The sequence below is a fragment of the Montipora capricornis genome, chromosome 7, assembly GCF_036669925.1.
Source record: "Montipora capricornis isolate CH-2021 chromosome 7, ASM3666992v2, whole genome shotgun sequence".
NCBI lineage: Eukaryota > Metazoa > Cnidaria > Anthozoa > Scleractinia > Acroporidae > Montipora > Montipora capricornis.
Window position 1 is genome coordinate 21,446,783 of NC_090889.1, and position 12,500 is coordinate 21,459,282.

Sequence of the window (12,500 nt, forward strand, 5' to 3'; positions counted from 1 at the left end):
GTGTTGAAATCTCGTCTTTATGCAACTTACATAACCTGAAAAAAACTCAGAGAAAATAAAATTGAAACTATTGCATCTGTTAAATATGTGAATCACACAACGAGTATTTCTTTGACTTTCCGTCCTTCAACTGTTACAGTTTTTGTGATTTGTCTCGTAATAATTGCGAAAACTTGTGAATAACTTGTAATATTGTTAAGGCCTGTTAAAACGGTTTGAACATTTGCTTCAACATGCATTTCAACACTTTGTTGAACCAAATGTTGGGTGCGTTTGAACAGGTCGTCCAACCTTGTTGAAAGCGTAAAAATGTTGAAAACGTGTTGAATCAAGTTTAAATTGGTTTAAACTTTCATTCAACATCGATTCAACTTTTCTTTCGTTCTCGAAAATGTTGAAGGGTGTTGAAGCCCTTTGAACACTCTCTTCCAACATTGTAGAACACACGCATGCTCACATCAGCAGCAAAAGTCAATATGGCGTAGTTTATCTGGACGAGAGAGTCTGGTTTCTAGTTCTTAGCTCCTCACAATCAAATTCGCAAAAGTGGGTCTTTGAGGGTTCAGATATGCTTGCTGAGTTCGCACTGCATAAACTAGACAAACTATATTGTATATAAAGCGATGGTAAAGTTTATTCTCATTAAATCCTCTGATGAGTGGGCGACCACGAAACAGGCTTGTAGGGATGAACTATTACCAACGGTGATGCCGCTTGGAAGAAGGATCCAAAGGATACTACACGCTTGCACTCGAAAATTGTAGTTTGTGTAGAAAGAGTAAACAGCGAACTTCTTCCGTGGCCAAAACTCTTTAATAAACGTTTCGCCTTCGGGCTCCTCAGTATAGAGTGTACAGGGCTAAAAATACTTGGAATAAAAATCTCTCTAAGGCTAAGACTTAAATAGGCTAAAAAATTTACAATGCAATCAAAATAACAAATAAGAACAATAAAAAATGATGTGAGAAGAAAAAGGTGTAAGACCACTAGGGTATTACATAATAATGTAGAGAAAAATGATGTAACAAATTCCCAAGTCAAAGCCTTTGAACAAAGGCGCTTTCTAGCTCACAATGCCATTTTTCGTAACAGGATCCGAAAAAAAAAAGCCTTTGAATGGTTCATAACAAAATCCTAGTCATCAGCACCTGAACTCAAGCATTGCGTGCTATACTCTCAGCCCCGTAACAAAATCCTTGATTGAGCCTTTGAACAAAAGAATCCCTAAATATATACCAAATAAAAAATAAAAAGGAGTACACTTGAGAGTGATGAAAATAAGGTGTTAATTGTATCTTATTCTATTCCTAGAGTGGAATTCTGATCTTTTATTTAAACCATAAGGTTGAAGGGTGCAAAGTTGTGCACTCCAGAAAGCTTCTCTTGTAAGCAGACGATGGTCGAGGCTATTTTGATCGCTAAAATTACCAATTTTGTTCAATGATGACGAAAACGAAATCCGACAAAACATGAGTTTTCTTTGTTTCAAAGTGGATGAGCCACTTCACAAGTGTTCTTCTTTGTGCTCAACGGCCATGAGCACAAAGAAGAATGTTTTGTCGGGATTCGTTTTCGTCATCATTGAACAAATTGGTAAACTTTAGCGATCAAAATAGCCTCGACCATCGTCTGCTTACAAGAGAAGCTTTCTGGAGTGCACAACTTTGCACCCTTCAACCTTATGGTTTAAATAAAAAGATCAGAATTCCACTCTAGGAATAGAATAAGATACAATTAACACCTTATTTTCATCACTCACAAGTGTACTCCTTTTATTTTTTATTTGGTATATATTTAGGGATTCTTTTGTTCAAAGGCTCAATCAAGGATTTTGTTACGGGGCTGAGAGTATAGCACGCAAATGCTTGAGTTCAGGTGCTGATGACTAGGATTTTGTTATGAACCATTCAAAGGCCTTTTTTCGGATCCCGTTACGAAAAATGGCATTGTGAGCAAGAAAGCGCCTTTGTTCAAAGGCTTTGACTTGGGAATTTGTTACATCATTTTCTCTACATTATTATGTAATACCCTAGTGGTCTTACACCTTTTTCTTCTCACATCATTTTTTATTGTTCTTATTTGTTATTTGATTGCATTGTAAATTTTTTAGCCTATTTAAGTCTTAGCCTCAGAGAGATTTTTTATTCCAAGCATTTTTAACCCTATACACTCTATACTGAGGAAGCCCGAAGGGCGAAACGTTTATTAAAGAGTTTTGGCCACGGAAGAAGTTCGCTGTTTACTCTTTCTACACAAACATATATATATATATATATATATATATGACAAACATATACACCCGTTTTCAAAAACGTTGCAATTTCAAAGTATATATGATATATATATGTCTTTGTTTCAATCATCAGAAAGGTGAGACACGAACCATGTGTAATCACTACAGCGTAGTAATTGAGCAGTCCTTAGGGAGCCTTTATGTAAATTTTCAAGGATATTTAAAGTGATGATTTTTATAATAAACGGTCATGAAGGTGGCCAAAATATGGCAAATCATGGTCTCAATTTTTATAGCTAACTCCAGAGCAAACAGAGCTCAGCCAAAAGCAATGTGTTCTAGAATGGTTAGGTTAAGCGAGCCAGAGCATAAATACATTTAGTATTAAACTCCTGATGAGTGAGGCAAGTCACGAAACAGGGTTGTCGAGATGCAATATCTAGTCTTGTTTTTAACTTTTCAACCAAATCATTTATTTCTGCTTTTATCTAACGATATCGAGCACTCTATGCAGACAAGTCGATTTTCCGTCTACTTATTGCCAACGAGTCAGGCCTTCTGAAGACAGAAGGCCTGGCGAGAAATGCACTCACGCAATGAAATAGGAAGACTTTTTGCCTCTAATAGCAAATATGTTGTTGGTTTCAAAAAAAATTTTCGGTGGAAAAGTTTTGTGTGAGATTCATCGTGTTGTGTAATATTCGAGCTTAACTAATTTGCATCCGCGGGATGAAATTTGATACGCGGCGAGCAGTTTTCATGATAAAGATGACAGAATTTTCAGACGTGTTCCTTCTGGCAAATGATTAATAGGTAGCCACAGTTTTTAACGTCAGAAAATATTTGTTTAGTCATTCTAGTGTAAAATGAACTTAATTTGGGAAGCCCACAATATTTCTTTAAGCTCATCTATTGCCCATTTAGGTAAATATTTACGTTCTTGACAAAATTTAAAAGTTTTAATTATTCTAAAAACTAGTTTACCTAAATTGAAGAAATGCTGCAGAGGGGAAGGCTGGTGCCCCCAACGAGGCCTCTTTCTGGACCCCATTCGAGACACCGTGACGTCATCAAATTCTAAAATCAAAATTGCAAGGTCTTTTGAAAGTTTCGAGTTCCGTGACGTCTTTCGTTTCGAAAATACAGCATTTTGAATTTCCGAATTGTCACCTTGCCTGACACCACAATACAACGCTATTTGGTTGGAAAAAATGTCCATCCCGATGAATCTCAGCAGTTTGAAGCCTTTTAGTACATTAGGAGATGTGTTCGTACTCACGTACTTTACCTCATGAGTGAGAAGTAAGCGCTTTCATTGCAAAGTGAACTCCAGATGTTTTCGTGCAATACCGGCCGCTATAAAGTTGCGTTAAACGCTTTGACAAATTAACCCAGAAACAGCCTTGCATACGGAACCCGCGCCATGCAGTGGCGCGCGGCAGTCAAAACCGTGCTATCCTGTCAATCATTCGCCCTTTCACCGGAAACAGGGCATTTCGGTTTTTGTCGATCTATCCATCGCGTCGAAACGACGCTACCAAAGTGTTTATTCGCGAAGTCAGTACAACTAAATACATTATCAATATGGTTTTGCCGTCTTCTTACACTTGATTCGAAAATGCCAGCCTGAATTCGTCTTAGAATGGTTAGAAAAAGCACAAATAACAGCCAAAGCACAACAGCTTACGTTCGAATTCTGCTCGCCGACAACCCAAGTTTGTTGACAAAAAAACGCCACAAAATGTTTTAAATGGTTTTCTGGCCCTCTATTAATAGCGTTCACGTGAATTTTAAATGGGGTATCGGGAAAGAAAAATTGTCAAGCTGATATGTGTTTCGTGTAAACATACTTTTTCAAGTTGCAAAAATTTGTATAAGCACTACAAACCTTTTACTGACCGTTACTCGAAGGAACTCTCTTTATAAGCTGCAAGGAAGCCGCTGATGAATTTTGCACAAAAACCTCGGCCCCTAACAACGGAAAGCCAGACTTGGAAAGTTTTTTTAGCGGAAGGCTCGCTAAGGAAGAGCTTCTAGAGCTTGCCCTCCCGCAGGTCGCCAGATAGGTGCAAACAAGCTGATTCATTTCCGAAAAGATAAGATCTAGAAGGTGCAGTCAAATTTTGTTTCTTGTATTGTTCGAAAATGTATTCAAAACTTTCCCTCACTCCCCAATAAGAACTTGCTGTATCTTGCAATTCTACAGTGAATTACTATTAGGCCAATAGAAGAATCAACGTCAAAGAGGCACTCCCAGGGGTTTGGGGGAAGAAGAGAACATGGCTTATTTGAATTGGGGAACAGAGTAACAGTATCAAAATATTTTGGGGAACAAGGGAAGAAAACCAATATTTAAATTTTAGGGATAAAAAAGCTGCGAACACGTTTGAAAGTAATTTGGGGAACAAGGAAACACAAGCAAATATTTAAAGGGAACAAGGACCCCTCTCCCCAAGGAGGGCCTCATTAAATGTTCTGCCTCTTTAATCCAACAGCTCCAACAGCTCCAACAATTTTGAATGACCGACACGAAAAGAAGACTCTCTTAGAGAAATAAATATTTATAAAACACTTTAGCATGCGAAACAATGCTCAGATGCTTACGAGCACCCTCGAGCCCGTGTTTGTAAAAAAGCACCATGAGGTATTCCTTGCAGCTGGTTTAGGCATTGTTTCATCTTTCAACATTGGGCAAAACCAAATCAACTCCATTCTCAGAGGGCACTGGGGAAAGAAGCTAGAAGAAAATACTAGCCTTAATCCAATTCTCCCAAGGCAATCTTTAAAGAATAAGATTATTGAAGGGAACACTTTTGAGTGCCAACCCTAAGTCTTTTAAAACAAGTGCAAACAATATTAATGGTCTATAAATTCACAAAATGTCTCATATTCAATTAGATTTGGCCGCAATATTCCTTAAAACTATACAGAACTATTTACCATAAAATGTGGAACATTTCCTGCCTATCTAAATATGCCACAAAAGGGCTCCAAAAAGCAACCAGTTAAGTTTTTAGATAAAGATAGTGTCTCTATGGAGATCTGACACAATACCTAAAAATTAAATAATTTGATGCGATGAACACATTGAATGTACAAGCAATAAACAAACTGCAGCAATGTATTTTAGGTTCATAAAGTGGGGATGAAAAAAACAATTCCTCAAATGATGTTTCAATATGCATTTAAATTAATTTTCTATCAACATGTCAAGGGACTGACTTTTCAGTGTCTATTCACTGGTATTGATTTACGTTTCCATGATAAGTTTGAAAGTCAATCTGGCAACCACAGTGCCCTATGAAATGGGAAATAACTCTATCAAATCCTTTAAACTAACATTTTACAAGGGACACCATTGTTGATGCCCAGCAAAGAACAAAGAATAAATTGAAAGGAGAGTTGGTCCGGAGTTTATCCACAATGGACAGTTAGTGACTGCATTCACCAATGTAGAGAACAAACACATCAAGTTTCTTCTCAAGCAACCAAGTATTCAAGGAGCTATTCAATTTCCAAAGAACACTATGGTAAGGTACCAGTACCTGAGTGAATTCGGGTACCTGGCCTGAAAATGAAACTTGTGGAGCCAAACAACTTGTTGAGCTTAGTACTTAAACTGGGGAGATAATTATGTCTACAAGTATTGTCTATTCAACCAACAGTTTCTCCTAATTTTGTGTACCATTCACTTGTTGCCATAAATCGCTAATTCAAGTACAGATTCAAGTCTTTTCAAATCATCCAAGTTACTTTGCGCCACCAGGAACAAACGAAAAAATACAAGCACTGAAGAACAAACTGCTCAAGAATGCCAGACTCCCTTTGAAACAGCAGAACAGGATCCTCGAGTAACTAAAAAAGGTCTGCATGCTACGTATAGATGTTAGCAGAACGATCGCAAGTTGTAATTATTGAAAAAAAAACTCCACTCTAGATCTGATAGACGTTGGTCGTGCAAGACTCGCCAAGCAAGTGGAACACCCAACAGGATTGTTCGTTGTTTGGCACAGCAAATGAACGAAAATTGTTCCCCTCACTATTAAGTTCCAACCAGATAACACCAATCTTGTCCAAATACAACAACAATTTTTTCGAATTCGGCAGCAGGCAAGCTCATCACATGCCATCGAAGTTGGCATAAAGCAGCATAGCGCTTCACCTGAAGTTCGATCATGGTGGACACAAACAAGGGGTGAAAGAACTTCCTAAGGTGAGACGACCAAATGTGATTGACCCAACACTCGTTAGAGCGGCTCAGTTATCGGACATCATAGTGCTGAAGAAACCAAGGGATTTCGTCGTAAAAATGTTCACTCAGCAACGTCTTCTTCTTCTACAGAATAAAGTTCAAAAGCGATCCTGGTTGTTAATCACATGCTAGCCCAATCCATAAACTGGATAAAGAGGATTGGCAAATTGATTGTCAGAACAATGCGTCATTTCTGTCTCCCTGAGTTCAAAGAAGGACACCCAAGAGAGTCACAAGGGAAGACTGAGCGAATGTCCACATATCTAACCAATCAGAATGTAAACAATTGGCGTGACACCGGATAGCCCAGATAATCCCGCTTGCTGAATTCTGATTGGTCAGTTTAAATTTCAGTAGCTCTCGCCGTATGCAAGGAGTGTACCGCACAGACCTGAGAATTGAAGATGTAGTTAAAAGATTTGTTTCCTTCAACATTCCAAGTTCTTGGCCTTTTTCATTTAACGATTTCAAATTTATTTTCTTGTTGCGTGACAGTGTAAACGATACGAGAAGCGAATTGAAAAACATAGTATCATACCGCGCTTCTTAACTTCTCCATTTGCGCATAACCACAACTCCTTGCGCCTTTGACCACAATCCCTTGAGTTTCGAAGAAAATTAGGTTCTCCCGATCGGAGAACTGCCTCGTTCGTTCGCTCTAGGCTCACCCACTGCGGCAGCAATAAATGGCGTTTCGTTTCTGGACTGATAATTTGTTAGGGTGTTTGGGAATGAGGAGGACAAACACTTACCTTAGGGAACCCAGTTAACGCTCACGAAGCGTCTAGTTATTATTTTAAGCGTAGCTTCTTGCTTGTAAATAATTGTTGCCTAAAATGTATTTTTTTTTGCGATCTGAATGTGAAACGTTACTATCCTATTATGTCTCTCCATTGAACACCCTGTGTTGTGCAGACTCATAAGGCCAGCCATCTTACTCTATTTAGCAGCTCCAAAAATGGCCGACAGACATTGCTAAGAATAAAGATCTTTCAGAATAGACATTTTAGATCCGTGAGAAATAATAGTTTCAGCGTGAGAGCGTACGCGTAAGATTGCATTCGTTTGCGTGAGTCTCACGCGCAATGCGTGAGATTTGAGAGCTCTGCCTACCAATCCAGTTACAGGATTTTTAGCTCAGTTGGCTACAGCGTCGCACCGGCATCGCGAGGTCATGGGTTCAAACCCCGTTGAAGTCGGACCAGGCCGTCAGGGGTAGACCTCGATGAGTTCTAAATTTGAGCCTGCGATATGGTCACGTGATACTGGTCACATTGGCATACAAGGTATACAAGGTATTACGCAGACCAAAACCAAATTTTCTTGCACATAGTACCTCATTTTCTTACCCATGGGGATTCGTGCGCGCGGAACTCCGCTTTTTTCATAAACAAGGCCCAACCGAGGGTAAAACAAAGCAAATAAGAACAGGTGGAAGTTTTCTCAATGCTATTTCACTGTTAAGAACCACAACAAGAAAAAAGGTAGAGATTTCCCATTATGATGATGGAAGATGCGAAACTTTCAGTGAAAAGACGTTAAATTATATATAAAACATTTTAAAATTACATTGGGGAGCATATTTGTTGGTGCTCTTTCCGCTGCAATTGAACTAAAAGAGGAACGTGACAAAGGTCCTAGCCAAGTTAATAAACGCAAAGCATGCAGTTGTAATAATCGTGAAATTTACCTAGAGGATATACCAAGCTAGGCTTTTATTTAATTTTGTCCGGACAGAGTTGATATGTGTTTCTCCTCTTCTTGTCACACTTTTCATGTTTCGGTGTTGAAATCTCGTCTTTATGCAACTTACATAACCTGAAAAAAACTCAGAGAGAATAAAATTGAAACTATTGCATCTGTTAAATATGTGAATCACACAAGGAGTATTTCTTTGACATTCCGTCCTTCAACTGTTATAGTTTTTGTGATTTGTCTCGTAATAATTGCGAAAACTTGTGAATAAATTGTAAATACTGTTAAGGCCTATTTAAACAGTTTCAACATTTGCTTCAACATGCATTCAACACTTTGTTGAACCAACAAATTGTTTAAGATGGTAAAATTCTTGTTAGGATCATTGGAGATATGTCCAGAAATGCACTCAACAACAAAAATGGCAAAAAAGAGACAATGTTGGCGAATTTGGCAAATATGGCGAAAATTAATGACAATTTTGCCACAATCGCCAATAAGGCAAAACACAAAGCAATGAAGGGGGCCATCAAAATAATCGAAATGTGAGCTAAGGAGACCTTTCTAGTCCTTAATAAAAAGAACGAACGATACACAATATGATGTTTGTCTACGGCACTAATAGATAAATGTGTAGGTTACGTGCAACACATTGAATTCGTCCGCTCGCCATTTGGTAAATGTCAATTTCGCTAATCATATCGTTGGCCAAGTAACAGCATAACCTGCATGACACAGGTCACATTTAATTTATAAACAAGGGATTGTTGGTTCACTTCGCGGAGTTTCAGATGTTGTTTGATCGTGTGGCTGACAAACGTGGGCTGGACGGTTACTGGAATCTTCCGGCTCAGATCTTTGAGTTGTGCTCGAACAATATCGACTTAAGCCTGGTCTTTAAATGGAAGAACAACGCAAACAGGATCTAATTCATTGTATTCATTGTTAAACAGCTGGTAACTCGAGAACAGGATGATCAGAAGCTTTGACTGCAATAAAGCGGGAGATGGTGGAATTAGTTAACCTGTCTAGGTAACTCAGTCGAGGAAACACCAATTTACTTCTTTGTTTTATATTTATTCTTATGCAAATGTTTATCTTCACTTTTACCTTAGACACGTTTTGTCTTTTTACCGTTAGTTTTTACTGCAAATTGTTTAAGAAACCTTAACTTAAACGGATTCTTATTTTAAGCAGTAGAAAAAACTTTCGAATTAAATAGCGGGAACGTTCTCCAAAAATACATTAAACCGATGCAGGTGTTTTTCCAAGTTGAGGTTTTCAAAGTGGGAGGAGAAAAGGACTTTAAAATGTATGTTTTTAACTTGTTACCTTTGAAACGTAATGAAGAGTGATTGATAGGATCAGCAAGATATTTGTTCATTGGGTTGCTTTGTTTGATAACCGTTGCTATAATCGAAGCCCCTATTTGCACGTTCGTCAGTCTTGCGTGATAAATCAAGGTATGGCCAGCAATATCTCACGTGAAGGCAGATCTTGCTTCCTTTATCTTCCTGATCCATCCTTTCATGTTGTTTCGGAACGTTATTTGGTGAACCTTGTAACAGCCATCATAAATATTGTTTCTTCGCCATTTGCTGTCGTTTCAAACCTTTTGATAATGGTTTCCATTTTAAGCAACTCGCGTCTTCGAACTCCATCAAATCTTTTTATATCTTGCCTTGCGCTCTCTGATGTATTAGTTGGTCTTTCAGTTCAGCCGGGATATATTGCCTTTAGACTCATGGAAAACCAGCTTCGTTCAGTTCCATGCTTTGTAAGAGTCACTTACTCTAATGCGTTCTACATTTGCTGTGGAGTTTCTTTCATGACTCTGACATCCATTTCATACGAGCGATTTGTAGCCGTTCGGCTATATACAAGATACAATGAGACTTTTTCATCACAAAGAGTGCTGAAGTATGTGTCCGCCATCTGGGTCTTCAACATCCTCTTAACTTGCCTACAATGGGCAGGAATTAATAAAATATCCAGAGGGACACATTTGCTTGTGTGGTTTTGCTGCCTTCTGGCTTCCATCATTGCAAACATAAGAATCATGTTATTTTTACGTCGGTACCGACACCAAGTGAGGTCTATCAACGTAGTTTCACAAAGCATCCAACACAGGAGAGCAATCAGTCGGACAAAAACCATTTGCATGATTGTTGGAATTTATTTCCTGTTAAACTTTCCAGTTTTGTTTGTTACAATTTATCACCAGATTTTAGAACAAGACATCAAAAGTTACAACCATTATAGCTGGGCAGAGACTGCTGCTTTTCTGAATTCATGTACAAATCCACTTATTTGTTATTGGAAAAATCGTCACATGCGTCAAAGTGTGAAGTCAATATTGAGGAAGTTGAGCTGTTGCTAACTCCAGCTAATATCATGTTTTATTCAAGAAACATAGATACCTGATGATCAGTACAATTCCATAGTTAATGCCATTCAATCGTGCATCGATTTGGCAGGGATGAATGGTGTGGAACAGCACGTTCCTTACACGCAAGCGTCACGTGACTATGCACTGTTTCTAAATCTACTTCAGCAATTGCCGAAGAGTTGGTAAGACAGCCGCGTTATCTTTCTTTGCAGAGACCTGTAAGATGTAAGATCTAAGACGGCAACGAAAACGAAAATCTCTTGGAACTGTTTGAACTGTTTCAGAGATTGTTCCAGCTTAAAGTGCCACAATGATCAAAAACGTACTTCCTTTTTTTCTTCAGATTTTGAAAGTGTGTTTGCTTAACACCTGAATGGCAAAATTTTGAGCTTTGAATTTTATCCACAGGTTGTTTACTTTGTATTCGTGCTCCGCCATTACTCACGTGGCAACTGACCGATTGGACCTCAGAGGGTTAGATTCAGGGGAAAATTGACGTCATTTACTCACTAGCTTAAAATGCAGCTTATTATATATGTATTATATACGTCTGAAAGCCCAAAAATTAATTCTGAAGCTTTAACGTCATTTTCTCCTCGATCCAGTTCTCTCAAGATCTTAAAGTTAGTAGCCGTTTTGAAATCCAAGGAAAAGTAAGAATTGATTTTACGGTGACAGTAGCACTTTAATCAAATTTAACAAACAAGCCGAACTGCCCACTAACTGAATAAGAAGGAACATGGTCAAACTCTGCTGTTGTGTGCTTCCATAAAACGTGAGATTTGATCATTTTGCGTTACAGGTTGTAGAAACTGAGAAAAAAATGCATCAAAGTTCAAAACGCATTTGCAGAGTCAAGATTATTAAATGAAGTCTTTCTTGCCGGGGTAATCGTACTTACGGATTCAAAGGACAAAATCCCTTTTATAGACCCCCGGCATAAATGGCCGCTAAATTGGAGTAACAATACTTTATGTAATGTTTAAAAAACGAGCAGCAGTGTTTTATCGGGGTTTAAAACAGGCGAGGCGTAGCCGAGTGTTTTTAGATCCGATAATACATGTTCTGCGAGTTTTTTGAACGGCTTCAAAAACATTCCACAAAGAGCGTGTCCCTCTGGACTCAAAACAATGGTTCAAATTGTGAGAGGTGAATATTAGCATACAAGAAAAACAATCTAATTGCCTTATTAGTATTCTTTACATAAAGGATACGCAATGAGATAGGAAGACTTTTTTGCCTCTAATATCAAATATGTTGTTGGTTTCAAAAAATTTTTTTTGCTGGAAAAGTTTTTATGAGATTCATCGTGTTGTGTAATATTCGAGCTTGACTAATTTGCATCCGCGGGATGAAATTTAATACGCGAGCAGTTTTCATGATAAAGATGACAGAATTTTCAGACGTGTTCCTTCTGGAAAATGATTAATAGGTAGCCACAGTTTTTAACGTCGAAAAATATTTGTTTAATCATTCTAGTGTAAAATGAAGTTAATTTGGGAAGCCCACAATATTTCTTTAAGCTCATCTATTGCCCATTTAGGTAAATTTTTACATTCTTCTCAAAATTTAATTAATTTTAATTATTGTAAAAACTAGTTTACGTAAATTAAAGAAATACTGCCGAGGGGAAGGCTCGTGCCCACAACTGGACCTCTTTCTGGACCCCATTCCAGACACCGTGACGTCATCAAATTCTAGAATCAAAATCGCAAGGTCTTTTGAAAGTTTCGAGTTCCGTGACGTCTTTCGTTTCGAAAATACAGCATTTTGAATTTCCGAACTGTTACCTTGCGTGACACCATGATACAAAGCTATTTGGTTGAAAAAAATGTCCATCCCGATGAATCTCAGCAGTTTGAGCCTTTTAGTACATTAGGAGATGTGTTCGTACTCACGTACTTTACCTCATGAGAGAGAAGTATGCACTT

General features: G+C 38.2%; 2 protein-coding genes across 2 annotated transcripts in view; both read left to right on the plus strand.

The window, feature by feature from the left end:
- LOC138056411 (uncharacterized) overlaps positions 1–12,500 on the plus strand; it is a 98,587-nt gene that overhangs the window by 27,239 nt on the left and 58,848 nt on the right. The gene's annotated exons all lie outside the window — the stretch shown is intronic.
- On the plus strand, positions 9,646–10,560 carry LOC138058108 (adenosine receptor A2b-like). Its single transcript, XM_068903996.1, has one exon. It carries the CDS (start codon positions 9,646–9,648, stop codon positions 10,558–10,560), a length of 915 nt encoding a protein of 304 aa, XP_068760097.1.